Genomic DNA, 20,930 nt, shown 5'->3' with positions numbered 1-20,930 from the left:
GATTGAAGCGACGTAGGTGCCTGCAATCGCGAACCCATGATGTAAATATCCGGTATGTGGAGAAGCCAACGCTGGGCAGGCTTGACAAGTCGGATGACGCGGCTTCGACGGTGTGAGCTGATAAGACAAGCAGCGGGCGTTGTATGAACGTGGAGAAGGGCGGGCTTGGCCATCCATCGAAATAACAATCCTGTTTGCTACTTGGCAGGCTTGAGTGCGACTGATCCAATGGTTCCACCCGGAGGTTTACCTCTCTCGGGCAGCTGAGACGCCATATTCCATGGCATCTTGCACAAGTGCTCGTCCGCAGTCTACGGTCTTGGGTGAGTCTTGACAAAGAAAGACGGTCTGGTGAACAAGGTGCTGCGCTGCCCACTTGGTAGGCAGCAGGGTTTTACGCAAAGTCGGATCTCGTCATGGCGCAACACTGCCACGATGACAGTCAAGGGGCGGGAAGTCTCATGGCTTCGATGCTCAGCTCCTCTGTTCTGGAAGCGGAGAAGCGACGGCCCTGTGATACCGCCAGTGTGGGTAAGTCGGATCCTCGTGGCACGGTGGTAAGCTTAAACCGCAGGCACCAAGCTTAATCAAAGTGCTGGCCGAGCCTTTAAGCGAATGAGCTGAGAAGTTGCAAGCGCCGGATTACGTTGGTGTGGATCGGAGCGGATGTCTGATCCAGAGCGGAGTGTAGAATCGGCTTGGTTGGCGGGTACTGTTTCCACGTATGCCACAAGTTTGCGGGCGGCCGTTTCCTTGCGTGAGCAGACGGCACAGAAACTCTGCACTTAGCCGGAGCGTGTAGGGCATCCTTCGGGACTAGGCAGGCTCCTTTGTCGCGCAGGTCAGTTGTTTGTCCGCTTCCAAGGGCGCCGAGAGCACGACAGGTGGAGATTTCTTAGGGGACCGAGGCCAAGCATGCCATGGCCTGCCACAATCTGAGGGCGACGCGAGCGTGGGTTGGTTTTGGGACGACACGGACTTTTGGAACGCCTTGGCTGTGCTTGGTGTGTTGCTGCTAGCGGGGGCCAAGCAGGACAAGACGGATTGACGGACTGATGGACCACACCGCGAAGTCTTGGGAGGTGTCAGCGCCGGGGTCCGAGTGGGGCTGCCAAGGGATCGAAGGCTTGTCGAAAATAAAGATTCGTTTAGAGTTATCCGGCTCGCAAAGCTTGGCTGGGCGAGCCAACGCCGCCAGGCGCTGGGTGGTGCTGGGCATGCCGTGGCTCCGGCGTGTGCGAGCCGCGGTGAGGGCACGTCGCTGCAAACAGCTTCTCACGTCGTCTGGGGACGCTGGCTGGTGGCACAGGGCGGCATGGCAGATATTGGGGGCTGTGTGTGGGTAGACGCTGCTGGGGCTCCGCTGGAACGGAGGGCCAGTGAGCAGCTAGCTGGGGTCCAAGTAAAGCTTGTCGTGCGCCTTATTTCGCTATCAGACGCCACTCCACGTCTCGGCGGGCGATCAAGACGACGACCCCAGCGCCCAGAAAGGGCCAGAGACGCCAAAGGAGCGTTGCTGGGTCCCAAGCCCGCCTGCCTGCAAGTACATGAGGGCGGATGACTGCTGATGGCTTTCCAAAGATTTCGCCCTCTGACCCATCTTCCCCAACTTCCAGCTTTCGTCACCTACCGCCGCCTATACCAAGTGGACCACTGCCGCGCACACCTATCAGACGCTGACTCCGTTTCATTGCCGGCCCGTTTCACGTCACCGGACCTCGACACATTTGACCTCATCGCACTGCCCCATATAGACGTTGCGACGGCTCTGCAGACACGCCCCGTCACAGTCACACACCCTATTGTAAGTCTCCATCTATGTTTCGTGTCTCCGTGCCGCTCTGCCTGCCCCCTCTCTGGCATGCCGTTCGTCGGTTCGCCATGTTCCAACATTCATGCGCACCGCGATTTCCGAGTTTGCCGGAAACCCTGCATACCAAGATTACTGCAACTGTCGCATTGCTTTGAACCCGAAGCGCTCGTTCCATGGCTTGGACTAACGCGATCCACACAGCATCTATGAGGTCTTGACACCTCCACACTATCTTCGACACATTTCCCCCACACACGTCTTCGCAATGGAGACCTACCACGGACACGTTCGCACGCCAAACGATGCCATCATCCTGTTTGAGGCCTGCCGCATCGGCATACTACCGCGGGTACAGCGCCGCCTATCCGAGAAGGAGCGCCAGCAGATCAAGTCGGGCTCAGTATTTGTATGGGACGAGCGCGAGGCCGGCATGCGGCGGTGGACCGACGGAAAATCATGGAGTGCCAGTCGCGTGTCGGGCAGCTTCCTCACGTACCGAGAGATGGAGGGCAAGCGGGGAGGCAGCGCAGTTCCCACAGCCCCAGTAGCGAAGAGGGCAAGCGGAAAGTCGCCAGACGGCACAGGCTCAGGTGAATCGGACGGCGAGGGACCAGACGGCTACCGGTACAAGCCGGATGGTCTCATGAAGCAGTCCTTCAGCATAACCACCCAGAGCGGACAGCACCTCCACCTCATCAGCTACTACTCGCGATCGAATTCCAACAACCTCCCACAGCCGACCAACGATGCGCAACTGCGGCACATCCGTCCGCCAAAGAACATGTACCCGGAGTCGGCAGTGAACGAGACCCAGACTGTGCCTGCCGTCACTCGCGGGCCCATGCCTGGCTCACCATACAACGCACCCGGACACAGCATGGCACCTTCCTCGCCATATACCCGTGGTGGCCCTGTCGCACCCATGTACGCGATACCAATGTATCCTCCCACACCACCCAACGGTACACCTCCCATGTACTACTCGCACCAGCCTTACTTCTACCCCGGCGTTGTCTACGCGCAGCCTCCATACCACCCACAACACGTCTTCGACCGCCCACCAATGGCCCACCCTCACGCTCCTCAAGGCCACCATCCCATGCTGATGCAACACCCCGCTTACGCAGCGCACGCCGCACACGCTGCTCAACAATATATGGCGACACCGCCTCTCCGCACTCCGTCGACAGCCGAGCAAGCTCAACAGCAGCACCTTCAGCGTGCTACTGAACTTGCGCGTCCGAAAGTATCAGCCCCCGAGCAAGGTCCGCAACTGCCTGCCATCAACGGCGCGGCCGCCTCAGCAGGTGCGAACAAGCCACCGACACCAGAGCCCTCCGACAAGTCCGAGTCTCGGGCACCCGAACCAAATAGCACCGCCGCAGCCGCAGCATCAAGACCGCTTCCTACACTGGGGTCGCTACTCAACGGCGAGAACCAAGATAAGGACAACCAGAACAACAGCCGTTCTGGTAGTCGCAGTCCTAACACCGCAACGAGGTTCCCCCGAGACTTGGCTCCGGAGAGACTCGCTAAGAACAGCACCGCTGCCGATAGCAGCGCGCTGAACAAGCTTAACAGCGTGTTCGTGCGATCATAGCAACATCGCGGATAGTGTCTTATCCTTCTTCCGCTGCCAAGCGGCTTCTTCTTGTTCTTCTTCCACATCTACATCTGTACTCCCCACTTTTCTTTCTGAGTACGGGTGGTCGTCTTCAGCATTTACGAACGGCATATGGGCGGCGTTCGGGTATCACGGCTACATGGCCAAATCATGATAAGCCTGGGGGCTGGGGAGATGCGCGGTTTATAGCATCGGCCGATAATCGGGCCTGGAGTTCAATGGTGTACTTTTTCACAACTTTGTTGATACAACGAAGTGTTATGCGTATCACGCTAGCTATGATGTTTGTCGCTGCTGCAATACAAAATTTCACACCGCCATCGCATGCAAATCTTTTCGAATACGATAGCTCCGTGACTGTCCTGACGTCCACTTTAGAGTTTTAACGTTGCTTTATGCTTAACATGTCTAATCGCGACTAGCGATAAGCTTTCAGCACTGACATCATCACCATCACGCACCTGTCTCCCTATCAACTCGCACACCGTCCAGCAGGCAAGCCAAGCCCGCTATCATCACCAAGCCGACTTCTTGCGACTCTTGCGATACCTTGTCTGACGCCTCCGCTGAGCTTCCACTGCTTCTCTCCCGGCAATTACCCAATCACCCCCATTTTAACGGAACTAGCCACCCATCGCAGCTTCCTGTTGCGGAAGGTACGCTTGTCTATCACGTAGTGTCAGACCCTATCTCGAGTAGTTCCGCGGATCAACATGAGAGATACCCCGCAGTGGTACGGCAACTTGCGGGCGTGAGCGTATCGCGTGTAGGGAGATGCAGGGGTGGCTTATCAACTATGGATGGACGGACGTCAATGGCGCGTTGGGGAGGTCGGTTATCGTTTACGGAGGTTTGTGCGTCGACGTTGACGTTGCTTCGGCTTTTGTGGTGGGTTTATAGGATCGTTTGTGACTACGGCTTTTGCGATTGAGTGTTTAGCATCTTTGTTCATTCTTTGAGACGCTTGAAGCGACCGAGCGACCTCGAGATATCACGTCATGGCGTCTGCGACTGATCACCCACCTACATCACCGCATCCCGCGCCCGTGGATGTCGAGAAAAAACCGATTGTCGAAGACAATGGCAAAGGCCTAAAGAAAGTTCTCGACGAGAAACTCTTGAAGCATTCGCACGATGCCGATGCGGCGATGAAGGCGTTCGAGGGCATGGAGGGCCAGGTTGTGGAGTTGACGGAAGAGAAGAGTAAAGCGCTGCTGAGGAAGATTGATATGCATATGATGCCCGTACGTTCATTTTTCCCTGCTCTGAAAATTATCTGTACATTCGTTAGCATACGTGGATGCGAGCTAACGATGCTTACAGATCATGTGCATAGTTTACGGGCTTAACTACCTCGACAAAACCACATTGAGTTACGCAAGTATTATGGGTCTGAAACTCCCTCCTTCAGACAACATACTAGAATCCGGTATCGGTCTCGTTGGAGACCAGTACTCGTGGCTGGGCAGTATGTTCTACTTTGGATACATCGCTTGGGAGTATCCTACCACGCGTCTACTGCAAGTCTTGCCACTGGGAAAATACTGTACGTCTCCTTCCACTTTAATGCTTCAGCTATAAAGCGTGTTGCGAAAGGACTAACACATCAAAGCGGCCTTTAACATCATAATGTGGGGCCTCGTCCTATCCTGCTTCGCAGCCGTAGAAAACTACGCCGGAGCAATAGCCATCCGCTTCTTCCTCGGCGTCTTCGAAGCAGCCGTAACCCCCGGTTTCGCCCTCTTCACCTCGCAATGGTACACCAAGAAAGAGCAAGGTTCCCGCACAGCCATCTGGTTTAGTTTCAACGGCTTTGCGCAAATCTTCGGCGGCTGCGTTGCGTATGGCATTGCTGTGGGATGTCGCAAGTATGGCACTATCATGGAGCCTTGGAAGATTGTTTTCTTGGTTACGGGACTACTTACTACGTGTCTGGGTATCGCGTTTTTGTGGATCGTCCCGGATAACCAGTTGAACTGTAGGTGGTTGAGCAAGGAGGATCGGGTTTTGGCGATTGAGCGTATCAGGATTAATGCGCAGGGTGTGGGCAATAAGCACTTCAAGTGGTATCAGTTGAAGGAGGCGTTGGTCGATCCGTTGAGCTGGGCATTCTTCTTCTACGCTCTCATCGCTGATATACCCAACGGTAAGCCACTTTCCAAAACTCCCATCGAAACTCCTACTAATATCCCACCAAGGCGGCATCTCAAACTTCTTCTCCCAACTCATTGTCGGCTTCGGCTATACGCCCGAAGAATCGCTCCTCTACGGCACCCCAGGCGGCGCCGTCGAAGTCGTCTTCCTCATTGCCTGCGGCTGGGCAGGCGACAAATACGGCTACCGCCTCCTCATCTCCATGATCGGTCTTACCACTGCTATGATCGGCATGATCCTCATCGTCGCACTGCCTCTGACCAACAACTCCGGTCGTCTCGCTGGCTATTACCTCACCCAAGCCAGCCCTACCCCGTTCGTCGCCTTGCTCAGTCTGATCTCGAGTAATGTAGCGGGATACACGAAGAAGACGACTGTGGCGGCTATGTATTTGATTGGGTATTGTGCTGGGAATATCATTGGTAAGTGCTTACATCTGTATTTCTGACGGATTTGACTGACGCAATTCCCACATGTAGGCCCCCAAACTTTCCGCCAGCAAGACGCGCCTCGTTATGTTTCCGCCGAGATTACCATTATCGTCTGTTACGGCGTTTGCTTGGGTATCATAGCATTCATCCACTTCTACTGCGTCAGGCAAAATAAGAAGAAGGCGCTGATTCGAGCTGACCCTGGATATGTTAAGCTTGAGAACCAAGAGTAAGTCTGATCGCTCAGATGCATTATCAATGTGTACATGCGCTAATCTTGAGTGTAGATGGCTCGATCTTACGGACAGAGAAAACCCAGAGTTCATATACACATTGTAGGAAGTGTCCTGGAACGCACGAGATGAATGCGAAGCGGAACCGTTATAGATGATAGAAGTATGTAACTCCATTATACCGCTGATGAAATCGAAATCGCATTCCCATTCGTGAAGATCAACACATGCCTCCGTTGTGGCAAGTCAGCTAACCCAAAAAAATGGACAGTGCCAACTCATCATGCTACAACACCACACCTCACGGCTGCTGTGCAGGCTTCACCTTGACCATCATAGGCCCTTTATCCCAAAGCGCAAAAACCTTCTGGTCCATCCAATCCGTTTCTTTATCCACAAGTTCCAAATCATAAGCGAAAAGCACCTTGGTGAGAATGAGGCGCGTTTCCGCATGTGCAAGACTAGAGACGGTGATGTCAGCCCAACGTCCCTAGAAAAAAGACGAAAACGACTTACGTCTTCCCAATACAATTCCTCGGCCCAAAGCTAAACGGCTGATGGCTCCCCCTCTTATCATCCTTATACCGCTCATCCCCCAACCACCTCTCCGGCACAAAAGCATCCGGATCACGCCAGTTACGCTCAGAATGGCCACTGGCATGCATGGAGACATATACCGACGCCCCGCCAGGGATATAGTAGCCCGACACCCGATCCCCGCCCGCCGGCACCACGCGAGCAAGGCCCGTAGCAGCAGGGGGATAGTAGCGCAACGCTTCCTGGAAGACGGCGATGAGGTAGTCTAACTTGTTGACTTCTTCGACGGTTATTTGGTCTGCGGAGGAGAAGCGCGACCGGATTTCCGTGACGAGCTTCCTGTACGGCTGTGGGTTGCGGATGAGGAGGTACGTCGCACCCGCCAGAGCCGTCGCACTCGTTTCGCTGCCCGCAATAAGGAACGAAACAGCATTACTATCCATTTCCGCGCGGGTGAGTCGCGTGCTCTCTTTCTCTTGATTCTTGATGATGTGCGTGAAGAAATCGGGGCGTGTGTCTTCTCCGCTTTGGATCTTCTCCAGGCGCTTGCTGACCATGTCGTGTGCGCGTTTCGCGAATTCGTAGCGTGCACGCATGGGGCCTGTGTTGTCAGTGAAGAGGCTGCGCACGAAATCGAGGTAGCGGAATGTGAAGTGCTTGCCTCGCGAGACGTGGAGGGCGATGGCTTGCAGGCTGCGGAGGGTGATGGAGATCCAGAGGTGTTCTTTGGAGTCGCGGAGGCAGTAGAGGGGTTCGCCGAATGTGAGGTCGGATATTATGTCAAAGGTTGTAAAGTCTATTGTATATAATCAGCTGGAGTGGTGAGGTGGAAGGCGCTGTGTGGACCACGCACTGTACCATGTTCTGATGTCGATGTCCGTGTCTTCGGCAGCGTGTTCGCCCAGGCGTTGGACAAGAAGATCGACATAAGACTGTATGAGACTTTCTTGTCCTCGCAGAGCCTTGTCGCTGAAAGCGTGCGATAAGCTACGTCGCATCCGCGGATGTCCCTCCTCGTCTGCTATGAGAAGTGACAAGACGCCATTGACAGGCCGGGGGCTATCTTGCCATCAGCATTTTCTCGCTCATAGCTTTAAATGGAATTAACCTACAACCACTTCAGGTCCTTGACAAAGTTTCTGCTTCTATCCGTCTTGTGGCCGTAGATATCCTGCCACGCAGTCTCTCCCGAGATGAAACTGACTTCATTCGGTTCTAGACGCACTGCATCGCCGTATTTTTCGTGGCATTCTTTGATCCATTTGACCACACTACCATCGCGTATGTGTAGCGCGAAACATAGACCGGTGGCGCGTGCGAAGAGGGGACCAGGGATGTGCCTGAGAGGATGGAAAAAGATGTTGTATATTACTGTGCAGATACCGTAGATAATGGCCTATTCGGAGTCAGTGAAGATTTATAGGTGGGTCGTATCATTGTAGTCGTCAGGGGATTGGGTAGTCTTCTAATGTCACGATCGTGAGACAGATGTCAGATGCCAGGGCAAGGGTGACGGCAACCTCAGGAACGTGAGGTGTGTACTCACTGACGCCAAAACCACTTCGAACGCATTGAAAATTCCTTTCAAGCTAAACAGCGTAAATCCAGTCGTTGAGATACTCGTCAAAATCGTCATGGTTGGACTTGGGCGATACTGTCTTGAATCAAGATACTCCCCGCGTTATGTATCTGGTGGGCGGGGTTTGACTTGAAGATCTCATGGAGCAACGCATCATCTGCCGGGTTAATCATAAAGACCGTAGAACGACCGCCTAATACCCTTGGGCTAGTTATCAACAAAGTTCACGACATGGTTTTGTTCATCGAACGTCCGTGCGCGAGAGTCGTTGTTCCTCAGGCTGATGCTGGCATAAGCAGGCTAGCGCGAATCGATATCTGATCATCACCTTTAAACTCGATGCACCCCTCGAACAGCACGTAAGAATCGGCCAGACTGCAATTTACACCCCGCCTGCCCCACCTCTTCGGCCCATACGCCTTTTACCCCGAACGTCGTTCTTGTATCGTTCCCGTCGCGGTGCGTGGGATGCCCACCGTGCTAGTAAGCCCGATGCAAGACGATTGTATTGGGGGTTCGATGTGCATGTTGTGACATGTGATGCTGACCGATGAGCGATATACATCAATCCGCGGGTCTAGATGAAACGTCCACGGCCAAGAATGCAGGCTTCGAATGTACCCCGCTCCCAACAGCGGTCTTATGGGGGTACATAGTCGAATAGGATAGATCCGCTGCCAATCGAAGCTGCTGTTGAGCTGGGTACGAGCAGCAATCAAGATTCGGCATGTCGGAGCACTGCTCGAAGCGCATGTTCGATCGCTCTTGTATGCTTATCGCCATGAGTGGACGCGTAATCGGATCAAATTCCAGTCCGCACAAGTCCTTCGAGGTGACGTCGGCAGGTACTACTCAGTGAGGAAACTTGGAAGCGATGGTAATCGGTACTTGGTGCTACTTGGCAGCGAGAACCTATCGCACGAGCGGTTAGCAGTACGAAAGAAGCGTGCCATGTTCATAGGGCCTCGATAAGCATCGTCTCTTCATTATCCTGCCTAGAAGTACTGCATATGGATGCACCGAGTGTGCCGCCGCAAGCGTCGATCATCGTTGCCGTATCGATATGTAGGTCTCCAGACGCCTGTCCGTATAATCTTCCCATCATCCTCGCGACGGCCGATGCGAACAAGGCGATATCGACCGCGCATGCCCAAAGGAAAAAGGTATCGTAGAAAAGAAATGTCCGTTCGCACTCGAATCGCGTGTCGCCTTGTAACTACCTCGTAGGTCTTCGCGCAGCCGGGGATCCCCTATCACGTAGTCAGCAAAGATGGCCCATAATCCTTCATGACGACCTACCCTTCATGCGCAGTATTCCATGTCTTGACGAAGGCACGTTGCGTCTTATCCGCATAGTCCTCTGCATTGACTTCCTTGACTCCGACCTTAGCGCCGTCTTTGGTGAAGACGACGTTCTTCTTCTCCATCTTCTTGACGCCGCGCTCGGCGAGCTCGTTGGAGTAGAGGAAGATCTGTAGTGGCGCGTGGCTTAGCAACCCGTGCGCGCACGCATTGTCGGAGAGATAAATTACCTGATAGCCGACCCATCCTACGCCTCCGACCACCGCGAAGAGAACGAAGAGCGGGATGAGGTTCAATGCGCCCATGGTTGTGGTGGTGATGACGTAGCGAGGCTGGTGTTGCGCTGAGGGTCGTGTGGCGGGGTAAACCTTGCGAGAGGCGAGTGCGTCTGTGAATGAGGCTGGTGATGGAAGGACACAGATAAACTTCAGGGAAGGAAACTTTCAAGTTTCTGCAAATTGTTGAAGGGCTAGGGGCCCACAGTCGCTATAGATGCCGTGGCTGTGGCTGAGCAGATGAAACCCCGAACACGAATTGAAGGGTCAGCCTTGGCACGGAAACGGGCCGCAGCCTGATCGCCGCGGATGATGCATCGATCAAAAGTCCGGACATGTGAGCGGCCAGGAAGGTCTTTTTGATTCTGGCATGATGGGTGCTGGTGATGTCTTGTTATCACGAGTGTTTCGCTTAGGACGCCTGACGATTGACGTGTTGCATGTCTCCACTGATCATCCGCATCAAACGCGTGGGTCACATGAACACTTACTAGATACGGATGCCGATCCATGGAACAAAACATTCGGCTGGTATTAGATCCTCCGCGAGGTCCCATTTACTGTTATCTTAGAACCTAGGTATAATACAGGTGCGATGCTGCCGACCACGAACTGGAATGTTTTCTCTCGTCCACCTATTCTTACAGATCCCTTGACCCATCCTCGCCTGCGTCAAGGGAACATGGGGCCACATGTCAGAACATGTCTTCTAGCTAATACCAGCACCTGAGCACTACTCAGCCCAAACTTTGTGCCAATAATGGACAGTCGACCTAGCAGCCAGTCGCGTTGCTCTTGTGGTACGGTCTCGGCGTTTGCTGCGACGTATAGTGGCCATACCAGCGAGTATCCGCCGAAAGCCTCCGCAGCTGCAAAACAGTTAGCGCAATGCTTCACATCATGTTAGCAGGAGTTCGACTGACCATTCTGCTCTTGACCCATTTCCTTCGCCACGGGTTGCAACTCGTAGTTCATGTGGAATGGCACACATGCACTAATCTCGTCCACCATCATCTGGATGACAAACACGCTCCTACTCCACGTCTCGTCGCCATCTGCATAGTTGCCACCGATACTGAGCCATGTCACACATGCCATGATGACTCTTCGACAGAATATCCGACAAACGCGGTAGTCATTCATTATACTCGCCAACGACACGTCATGATATACATGTTGCTCGCCGGGCCATCTTTCAGCCAGCGCGATCTCCTCGGGTGCGATTGGATCGCTGCAGACGCCGATGATCCGATGTTTCCACTCTGGAGGCAGGGTGCGGTACCATTCTTCGAGGTTCCCGTCGACCATTTGTGCAAGGTCGAGGATTTGCTTCGCTTCTGATTCGTAGGCGGAGTCGTATGGTGTGGTAGTGAGGAGATTTGCACGGGCGCGGAGGTTTGGGAGGTCGATACAGATGAGTGTCAGCCGATTGGCAGCATTTTCTTCTGAGATGTCGCCGTTGCCGACCCAACCTCCGGTACCAGGAAAAGAGTCGATGGGTTTCGAGCGTTGAACGCAGCTTGTAATCTATTCTTCGTTAAATTATGGTATCCAAAAGATGTGTTATTGGTATTTACCATCATTGTTCGCACGGCGCGGAACATTGCATGTGACATTGGATCGTTGAACTGTTCGATTCCTCTTAGTTTCGTTAATGCCACAGCGCCGTCCACATGATTTCCCCATGCCGTGATAGTGTCGTCTGTACTCATTATGGTCTGATGTTCGTTAGCTCAAAATATGCATCTGGGGGTAGACAGCCAGGTTATTGGAGGCCTGCAAGAGATAGCTCGTTCACTTACTTCATATAATGAAAACATGAGAACAGCCAGTACCGTCTCATCGCTCTTTGCCATCGCAGGATCTTTCAGATCGTCGTTCAGTTTCTTGATAGCCTTGCCGTAGGTGGTTACCGCTTCACGAAGGAGCTGTTGTCGGCCAGGATACTGACCGCATGTTGCCATCGCAACAGCAGTAGTAGCCAAATGGAGGACCGAAGATGGGCGGGCACGATTGTAGAGTGGCACCAGATATTCTAGGTATCCTCGTGTGCTTTCGGCCTGTTGTGGCAGGGTGATGAAGTTCTTGAAGAAGAACGGTACGGCTTCGCATTCTGGCGCGAGTGTTATGGTTGGCGGTACTGCGTTTTCCAGATTCCACACGAACGCTTCGAAGTCGAAAGACTGGTCTAGAGACAGTGGTGGTGTTGTATAGTTGGACAGAGCAAGTATTTGTTGTGATGGGCTTAAGTCTGAGGGTATTCTTGATCGTGAGGTGATTATTTGGAAGGCTTTCTCCCCCGGTACTGCATTCTCCCCTGGTGGTACATCGAACGTCGAAGAAGGTGACCTATTTGTGTTAGCGCGTACAAATTGCAATGTGGGTCTTCGGCTTGCGACAATCACATGCGAACACTTTCAGAACGCATACCGCCTACGAGGGTACCCATTTGCTCGGCAAAGCTTATCGGTATCCCCTGTGCACGAAGCGGATCGACATGGGCAGAATGATGTAGTACATACAGATGCGGCGAAGTGCTGGAGCTTGACGCACCGTTGCTATTGCTCGACGCGGTCGTTCCGGAAGACTTCCTCGCCTTCTTGGCCATAGCTTTGTTCTCATCTCGAAAGACCAGGTCGAAATCATCAGGATAGCCGGGACATACTCGGGCGGACTTTTTGCAGTTGCCACATGTTGGTCGTTTCTCGTCGCACTATGCACAGTCAGTCGGCGAGCCAAAATGCGGCCTCAGGCAAGCGCATCCGAATACGCTCGGAGGCGATATTGCTAGTCAAGAGAATAGAGTAATTGTCGCGAGGTAATACATACCTTTATTCGGCGGCTTTTACACATCCCACACCCCCGGCTCGGCTTTCCGGTGTAGACCATCGTGATACGGTATTCTAAGGAATGGAAGAATAGAAGAAGGCGACAGGAACAAGACTTAGGCACCAAAGACAACACCTGCCTTCCAGATTCGGGCCTTCGGTTCTGACTATAAAGATGCCGTAGGTAAACAACGATATTCCTAATCGGATTTCAGGCAACTCCGCCTCTGAAGCCTACGACTACGATCAAGCCTATATTACCAAACGATCCAAGCGACCAGCTTCAGCTCGCCTATATCTGACAAGCTCTGTAGATGAGCGCAAGGCCGACTCCCATGCACCGAGGTACGCGACGATAAGCTCAGGAAATTGACGTCGACGTAGGTTGGACAAGGCGTTCGGCCGGCAGTGCGAAGACTCGCTAGGGAAAGAATTCGCGATCGGACCACCCAGCGTGTAAGCAGCGTGTATGATTGGACCTATCAGAAGAGCAAGAAGGCGATGACAGGGCTGCAAACTTCATTCTGAAACCGGACGAGGGATGGCATGGCAGTCCGAGTCGATTGGTCTGCCGCACCGAGATGCCCACCGCAGGAAGCAGCCGTTGTGGTGGTTGAGTTTTCTCGCAAGCACCACCAGATTGGGCTTAGCGCGGCGCCCAAAACAGTGGCGCAGCATGCTGTCGTCCCTTTCTGATATCACCAGGAACGCGACAAGACGTGACAAACACAACTTGAGGCGTTTCCAAACGTTGCTGCCTGGTGTCTTTTCTGCAGGTACCTCAGGCACTGACGCAACCGCTTACGTATGTCGCGTTTTGCGCTTCTTTGGGATCATACACGCACTATGGGAATCGCCGGCTCGTCCGAATTGGCCGTTTAAGCCGACTGTCAGCGATTGCGCCATTGGCGCAACGTGTCCTCTTTTTCAAAATGTGAAAGGAGATGGGTTTCGATGACGATATGACGTAAAGAGGCCGGTGAGAGATGGAAGACGTAGATGGGAGGTGCGCTCTCGCAGCCGGGCATGGACCAAAACAACAGCAAGAACGCCAAGAAAATACCTGGACACGCAGCAACCATCGCAACCGAATACAGGGAGTTCATCGTCTCCTCGAAGATAACAAAGGATAAGGGAGCGATCCAATCTTCCGCAAAAGCGCATGTATGGAGATGTCTATGATGTCGAAATAATGCTATCACCCAGCCGCTCGTGTCGCAGTCGGGCCAAAACACGTGCACAAGACGTTGTATCCAGACACGAAGAAAGATGCGCTTGCTACGCAACGCGGGTTACTCGTTATGAGAGAAACACGCAGGAACCGCTGTTCTTTATTAATTGGCCAACAGCATGTTCGGCTTCTCCATCGGTTACCGAGTGGTCTATACCCGGCCAATCAACAAATCGGTGCACAACCCCTTTTGCGGCGTGGGTCCTGCAGGTCGTTGCAGATGAGAGCGTGTAATGCATTAAGATGCGAAGCCATCAACGGTGATTGCGGCCGCCGAGCAAGATGCAACTCGCGAACTTGTCGCTCCACCATCACCAACCGCGAGCTGAATACTCGACTTTGAAGGAGTCCTGGAGACCTTCGGAATGTGTGGCTTCATGGTTCGCTCGGCCCAACAAGACCACAGAGCTGGGGTAGAGTTGCAGATAGGCGCCTACAACAATCCGTATCGAGAGGACACATCGGATTGCTTCTATGATTAGCGCCAGCCCCAATGCAGTGATGCGGCGAAGATATCTATACTTGTTCAACTGACGACACCACCACGGGAACGTATATTATTTGGAACTTTGCTTCGCCCGCAGCACCGCATCCCCCACTCGTCGTCCCACGAATGCGCAGGTATAGGGAATATCACTCACCACTACGCCGACCACGATACACACACTGATTCTGTCAGCAATGGCCTATTCTTTTCATGGAAAATGGTACTACACTGCAGTAATAGCGTCCATCATTCCTCTGATTCTTTGGACATGTCGCCAATCTACCCTGACAGCCGTATCATGGAATCTCTCCGCTACACGAACAGCCGACTGGGAAAACAGGCGACATCAAGTCAAGGAGGCTTTTATTAGTAGCTGGGATGCATACTCGAAGTATGCTTGGGGTTCGAAAACCACATTCTGATATTACAGGAGATCATGCTAATGCGGTGCAGGCCACGATCAATTCCATCCAATTGCCAAGAAAGGCTCACTGATGAGCAAAAAGGGACTTGGCTGGATCATCGTCGATAGTCTCGACACAATGATGATCATGAATCTTACATCACAACTGTCTGATGCAAGACGCTGGTTGCATCGCAGCCTAGACTATGATCAAGATCAAGATGTCAATACATTCGAGACTACGATTCGCATGTTAGGTGGCCTCCTATCTGCACATTATCTTGCTACTGTGCTACCCGGTGTCTCTTCGCGACGAGATAGCGTGTATCTGACCAAGGCTGTGGATCTAGCCGACCGGCTGCTTGGAGCATACGATTCGCCATCTGGTATACCATACGCGAGTATACACTTAGCAAGCCGAAGGGGTCTTTTGTCCCACGCTGACGGCGGGGCTTCATCAACAGCCGAAGCGACAACACTGCAACTCGAGATGAAGTATCTATCGAACGTCACTGGCAACGGGATATACTGGCGCAAAGCTGAAAGGGTCATGGAGGTTGTCGACAGTGTCAACGTGCACGATGGGTTAGTGCCTATCTTCATTACGCCCGATTCAGGTCAGTTTACAACACGAGAGATACGTCTAGGAAGTCGAGGCGACTCATATTATGGTAAGCTATCTAATGCATCCAGTCGTTGATTGCATACTAATTGTCGTAGAGTACCTCATCAAGCAGTACCTGCAGACCTCCGAGCCGATCTACCTCCAGATGTGGGAGGAGGCTTTGACAGGCATCCAGAAACATCTCATCATCCCTACCAAGCATGCAAAGCTCAGCATCGTCGCTGAATTACCCAGCGGAATCGGCGGCTCTTTGTCACCAAAGATGGATCATCTCGTTTGCTTCCTTCCCGGTACCATCGCACTCGGAGCAACAAACGGACTCACCGAAGCTGAAGCCCGCCGCCTACCCAGTTGGAACACCGAGAAGTCGCAACAAATGGCATTGGCAAGGGCGCTTACAAAGACCTGCTGGGGCATGTACAAAGTGACCGACACCGGTATAGCACCAGAAATCGTCTGGTTCCGCGCAAGCGACGAGTCGTTGCGGTCTAGAAAAGGGATGCCGCGCGCGCCCTTGGCGCGTAGCTCGGACTCCGAAGAGGTCTGGAAAAAAGACTTCAACATCAAACCCGTTGATGCGCATAACCTCCAGCGACCCGAGACGGTAGAAAGTCTGTTCATGATGTGGCGCATTACGAAAGATCCTATCTACCGAGAATGGGGTTGGGAGATATTCCAAGCCTTCTTGGAATACTCGACTGTTCCCCTAGGAGAGGGCTTCACGTCTCTCAACAATGTGAATGCTATTCCGCCTCCGCGACGAGACAATATGGAAAGCTTCTGGCTGGTACGTGACACGTTGGCGTTATTAGTCTTGGTACTGACATATTCTGCTAGGCCGAAACGCTCAAGTATCTATACCTGCTCTTCTCGCCGGACGATGTTCTTCCCCTCACTGATGTAGTGTTCAACACCGAGGCGCATGTGTTTCCTAGAATGGGCATGGGGAAGTTTAAGACAGGTTGGCAGCGCAAGCCCAGGAAGAGTGCGTGAGGCCCGTCAATACGAGATGTTGTACCAGAATCGAAGTCATCGACGCCCGGAACAAGCATACTTTGGGACGCTGGCGCACTAAATACGTATTATTGCATGTTGAACTAAGCGCCACTTATTGAGGTATACAAAGTTGAGCTTAATTTGAGCCTTCTGCTAAATCTACCTCTTATCAACGTCTGGCTTTCGCGCCATCACCCAAACAAACTCGGAATCGTAGTCTGGTTCATCCTCATTCAAATTGCCATCGCCTGCCTTTACTCTCTCCACCTCCAATAGCTCGAAGCCTACTTGTTCCAGCATTTCGCAGTTCTCGTGCACTCCATAACTGCTCCAAAACATTCCGTACCCCATCATCTCGCCATGTATCTCTTCTTCATCAACTCCCGCAAGGTTGAAAGCGAAGAGACCGCCAGGCTTCAGCCAGCTATAGATCTTGACGAGCATATCCTTTAGCTGGGAGCGAGGTAGGTGAAAGAGTGTGTAGAAGCTGAGTGCACCGTGGAAGCTCTCGGGTTCGAAGGTGAGTGTGGTCATGTTACCAGCTATGAACTTTGCATGCGGGCAACGAGCTTTAGCCATCTCGATTTGCTTCGCAGAGATGTCGTTGGCCGTCACTCGAGCTCCGTTCTCAAGCAACATATCCAGCACGGGCACGCCGGGACCACAGCCGAGTTCTAGGACGCATGGTGATGGCGGCAGTCTTTCAAGAACTTTCTTTACGTATCGTTCGCGCGGCGACTTATCACATTTGACCCATTCAATGTACCATTGTGCGATGTGATCATAGGCGTTTTGAACGATGGCTTCGGGCGTTTCAGACATATCGGCGGATTGTTCAACGAGCAGCTACTCAGAACGGTGGCGGAAGATACGCGTGGTTATTTCCAGTGGATGATGCTGCGGATGAAGTTAGCTTATCAATGCGCTGATGCATGGGGCAACACTAACTCCGGGCGTAATGTCGAATCAGGTGGTAATAGGAAACACAGGTGACTGTCGAATAGAAGAGCTACAAAGGCACTGCGGTGTTCAACGGGGATACTGTCGATGGAGACAATGTGTTTATTGGGCACCTTACCCAGTATTCTGTCTGTTTGGTGATCTTGGGAATTCCGCACTTGCAGCGGAATACCGCAATCACATGGGAAGTCCGCATTCATATGTCCAGCGTATTGAGTGTGTTTTCACATGATGCATTGTGATCAGTGCGAAGTGGACGTCCACCGCCCAGACCGCTTCTCTTTGAGATCAACATATTACTCATTACGTCGATAATGAGAATGTCGAACAGGCCAGAACCGGGAGGATGCTCGTTGCAAAAACTGTGTTCCATCTCACCACCTCGTACGAAGCAGCAGTTATTGAAAACCCAACTAGTGATTATATCTGTGTTTCCAGGGCGTCAAGCCGCTTACCATCAAAGAACAAACTGGTTACGCCTGACCCCGAAGCTCCCCGATTCTAGTCGCACATGCGAAGTATATGGATTCGCGCTTCTTTGTCTGACACAAGTCTGGGGTAGCACATACCATGAGTAGCTCAGCCACGAACCATTGTGTTCCTGTCGTACAAAACATAGTGCTTGGAAGCTTTTGGTCGACTGGAATGTGCGGAGGCGGCTTACGATTCATGTCACTTTTAAAGCCGACATGGTGCAACTTAACTTGCAAAGCAGCAAGACACACTTTCTAATTCTAGGTAGATACTGCGTACCTATGCAAGCCTTTGGTCGCACTGAGGTATGATCTTCCCACATCCGAGCAGTCAGCAATCTGGCAGAATACACGTGATTTTGTATGGAAGGAGGTAGTATAAAGGAAGGCTAGATCTTCTTTGCCTAGAGAAAACCAGCATTGGACGTCAATCACACAGCTACCGAGTCTCTCCTCACCTCTTTTCTTCAGATACCAACATGAAACTCTCTATCACAGTATGTTAGGTGAATATACTACCCCTTCATTTCGAAGTGATCATACATCGCAGACACTGACCTTTGACGTATCAAGCAGGCCTTGCTGTTGATCGGCCTCGCAAGCCTACTCACAGCTGCACCTACCCTCGGCGTCCGCCAAACCGGCGCAACCCACAAAATCACCGTCTTCGCGATGAATGACTGTCTGGAAAGATTTCCGCCTGATCCTGATGTGCCAACGCAGTTCAAGTCACAGAACGTTAGATACGGACAATGCTACGACGCGGTCGACGCCAACTACTTTCTCAGCGGGTTTCTCAGCGCGGAAAGCGTCGCCTTGGCAGGGAGCTTTCAGCCACCAGCATCAGACAACGTGATCTGCGAGACGAGAGTATATTTCCAACCCAATTGCGAGGGAGACCCAGCTTTGACAGACAATTATTCGGGGAAGTGTGTGAATGCGCGTTTGAACGTGCCCGATCAATTGGCTGATAGGGCCGGGCTGAGTATCAGGGTGGATTGTTGCAAGGGTGCGGCTGATGGGAAGAGTTGTTTGTATGTTCCAAAGTATATGAAAGGCTGAGGAACGAAGTCGGCAACGGATGAACTGAAGTCGCGGCGTCGATATACCGTTGATGAAACGCGGAGAACGGCATTTTGAGATGACTCGGTCTCTGTACTCAGAACACTCATTTGGTTATTTGTTTCTTTCTTGTCTTCCTCAAGCATAGTACAAGAAGCTTACACCTTCTCGTAACACCTTGCGAAAGTCAAACCTAGCCTATACACAATGTCAACAATTTGCGGGCCCACCGTGTCGCGCTACATTTACCCTGATAGCCAGTCTTTGTCTATGTACGAGTGCTGAGAAGTGGAGTCAGGTTGCGATGTCAAGTTCCGCATGCCCTAGGTACTTCCGACGCCAACGAGCAGCACAACATCGCTTCGGCGCGGCCGCGACTAACCAATACGCGAGGTCGAAAAAGAAAAGTAGCTTCGGACGACAGCCACCACAACCACAAAACATTCATGTTCATGACAGACAAGTCTGGACTTCGTCATCAGTTCACGATGTGGTTCAGGTCGGCTGCTGCACGTACTCTCACGGCACATATGCAGGCTGCACCTCCGCTCCGCTCCGGTCGCATCGCATCGCATGACCGATTCCACGCTATCGGTCCTACCTCGTATAGAAATTCATTGGAAAATTCCTTCGGCTGCCGGTGCGAATGGTCCCGCATACGCGCAGCGGAGTGATCGATGTGCGGATCTGCCCAGCGAGGTCGAGACTGCAAAACAGCACCGCTCACACATTTCAAGTTGAAGACATCTCCATGGCGACGTCCCCTTATCATATGCGCTGTGCGTCTCGCGTGCAGATGTAAGCTGCTTTGTTCCTGCGTCGATCCCCGAAAAACTCTATTATTAGCTAGCCCTGCTTACACCTTGGCATGGTGGTGGGGTGAACTGTAGTCTGGTACCGTAGCGGAACAACGCACGCGACGTGTTGTCTGATTGAGAAGGAACGACGGCTCGGGAATGAATCGATGATAATTGCCAGTCCGTCTCCCCTAGTGTGAAGCAGCTCAGTACAGCGATAAAGAATCGTGCGAGGAAGCGAGCAAAACACGAAAGTAGATCTCGGTAAGCAACCTAATCGAGTGCCGAATAACCGCGACCATTGCACTCCAGGGCTCTTAATGCGCGAATTGTTCGGTAGTAATTTCTTCCGTCTGATGTTCTCATTGGATCAGCGCAAAGCTAAAGCCGTGGACTAGAAGAATGCAACGACAAAGCTATTCTTATCGGCTCTTTGTTGACCGGCTACCTATCTTAGTATGAGGATACAGAGTCTTGGTGGTGTACGCTGTACCTGGGCGGGCCAAAATAAGGTAAGGCTCGAGCGACCGCCGAGCTGTCCGCAAAGTCTTGTCACGAGCGCTATCGCCGCTCAGGGGAATGATCAGCGTCGCACAAAAACCGTCGTGTGTTAGCGCTGCAGAGAAATTTGGGTCGGCAGCGTGCGCGTGGCCGCAAGTTTTGTGGGTGTGCTGTCAGGGACCAACCAGGGCTAAACACTGCATGCTTGCCCTGGATGGGACTCGGGGCTGCCGCTTATGACGCTGGAGCCCGCTATTTTCTTTATTTGTTGACGGATAGGCGTTGTGGGCTTGGCCAAACCTGGAGTAAGACGGAAGGATGTCGGCACTGCAAATTCTCGTGATCTCGAATGAAAGGCCGTTTCGTGGCTTGAGGGATGAGGAAAAAGTCCGTTCGCAGCGCGCTTCGGTTGGAGGCTGCCGATTTATCTCCCGGCGAATCAGGCGACCATGAGCTCGTTTAATGGCTAGCGGTGCGTTATTGACGCATGGCATTGCAGTCGGTCGCATGAGCAAAGTTCTGGCATCGCGGCTGACTTTCCTGGAACTGCCAAATGCGATGGTGTTCTCATTGGCGGGGCCAAAAACTTGGGCTGTGTGTGTGTGTGTGTGTGTGTGTG

General features: G+C 52.6%; 7 protein-coding genes across 7 annotated transcripts; 3 read left to right on the top strand and 4 right to left on the bottom strand.

Annotated features, from left to right (window-relative positions):
- Nucleotides 1-2,078: 2,078 nt before the first annotated feature.
- Nucleotides 2,079-3,413, top strand: J4E86_010088 (uncharacterized protein; the record flags this gene model as incomplete). The annotated part of the gene is made up of 1 exon (XM_051450588.1): nucleotides 2,079-3,413. One exon carries the CDS (start codon nucleotides 2,079-2,081, stop codon nucleotides 3,411-3,413), a length of 1,335 nt encoding a protein of 444 aa, XP_051298103.1.
- A 1,022-nt stretch (nucleotides 3,414-4,435) lies between these two features.
- On the top strand, nucleotides 4,436-6,361 carry J4E86_010087 (uncharacterized protein; the record flags this gene model as incomplete). The annotated part of the gene is made up of 6 exons (XM_051450587.1): nucleotides 4,436-4,681; nucleotides 4,761-4,983; nucleotides 5,050-5,583; nucleotides 5,636-6,013; nucleotides 6,071-6,251; nucleotides 6,310-6,361. The coding sequence occupies 6 exons, from the start codon at nucleotides 4,436-4,438 to the stop codon at nucleotides 6,359-6,361; spliced, it is 1,614 nt and encodes a 537-aa protein (XP_051298102.1).
- Nucleotides 6,362-6,556: 195 nt separating this feature from the next.
- J4E86_010086 (uncharacterized protein) lies at nucleotides 6,557-8,428 on the bottom strand (the record flags this gene model as incomplete). Its single annotated transcript, XM_051450586.1, has 5 exons — nucleotides 6,557-6,716; nucleotides 6,772-7,588; nucleotides 7,646-7,851; nucleotides 7,905-8,188; nucleotides 8,339-8,428. 5 exons carry the CDS (start codon nucleotides 8,426-8,428, stop codon nucleotides 6,557-6,559), a joined length of 1,557 nt encoding a protein of 518 aa, XP_051298101.1.
- A 1,238-nt stretch (nucleotides 8,429-9,666) lies between these two features.
- J4E86_010085 (uncharacterized protein) lies at nucleotides 9,667-9,978 on the bottom strand (the record flags this gene model as incomplete). Its single annotated transcript, XM_051450585.1, has 2 exons — nucleotides 9,667-9,843; nucleotides 9,904-9,978. The coding sequence occupies 2 exons, from the start codon at nucleotides 9,976-9,978 to the stop codon at nucleotides 9,667-9,669; spliced, it is 252 nt and encodes an 83-aa protein (XP_051298100.1).
- A 642-nt stretch (nucleotides 9,979-10,620) lies between these two features.
- J4E86_010084 (uncharacterized protein) lies at nucleotides 10,621-12,556 on the bottom strand (the record flags this gene model as incomplete). The annotated part of the gene is made up of 5 exons (XM_051450584.1): nucleotides 10,621-10,817; nucleotides 10,872-11,475; nucleotides 11,526-11,666; nucleotides 11,751-12,136; nucleotides 12,502-12,556. 5 exons carry the CDS (start codon nucleotides 12,554-12,556, stop codon nucleotides 10,621-10,623), a joined length of 1,383 nt encoding a protein of 460 aa, XP_051298099.1.
- A 2,591-nt stretch (nucleotides 12,557-15,147) lies between these two features.
- Nucleotides 15,148-16,515, top strand: J4E86_010083 (uncharacterized protein; the record flags this gene model as incomplete). The annotated part of the gene is made up of 4 exons (XM_051450583.1): nucleotides 15,148-15,283; nucleotides 15,362-15,568; nucleotides 15,618-16,309; nucleotides 16,360-16,515. The coding sequence occupies 4 exons, from the start codon at nucleotides 15,148-15,150 to the stop codon at nucleotides 16,513-16,515; spliced, it is 1,191 nt and encodes a 396-aa protein (XP_051298098.1).
- A 162-nt stretch (nucleotides 16,516-16,677) lies between these two features.
- J4E86_010082 (uncharacterized protein) lies at nucleotides 16,678-17,340 on the bottom strand (the record flags this gene model as incomplete). Its single annotated transcript, XM_051450582.1, has 1 exon — nucleotides 16,678-17,340. The coding sequence occupies one exon, from the start codon at nucleotides 17,338-17,340 to the stop codon at nucleotides 16,678-16,680; it is 663 nt and encodes a 220-aa protein (XP_051298097.1).
- Nucleotides 17,341-20,930: the final 3,590 nt, after the last annotated feature.

This window comes from Alternaria arbusti (assembly GCF_024043155.1).
Source record: "Alternaria arbusti strain BMP 1465 chromosome Unknown scaffold_20, whole genome shotgun sequence".
NCBI lineage: Eukaryota > Fungi > Ascomycota > Dothideomycetes > Pleosporales > Pleosporaceae > Alternaria > Alternaria arbusti.
Note: the sequence above shows the minus strand (reverse complement) of the source record. Positions and strands in the feature narration are given on the sequence as shown.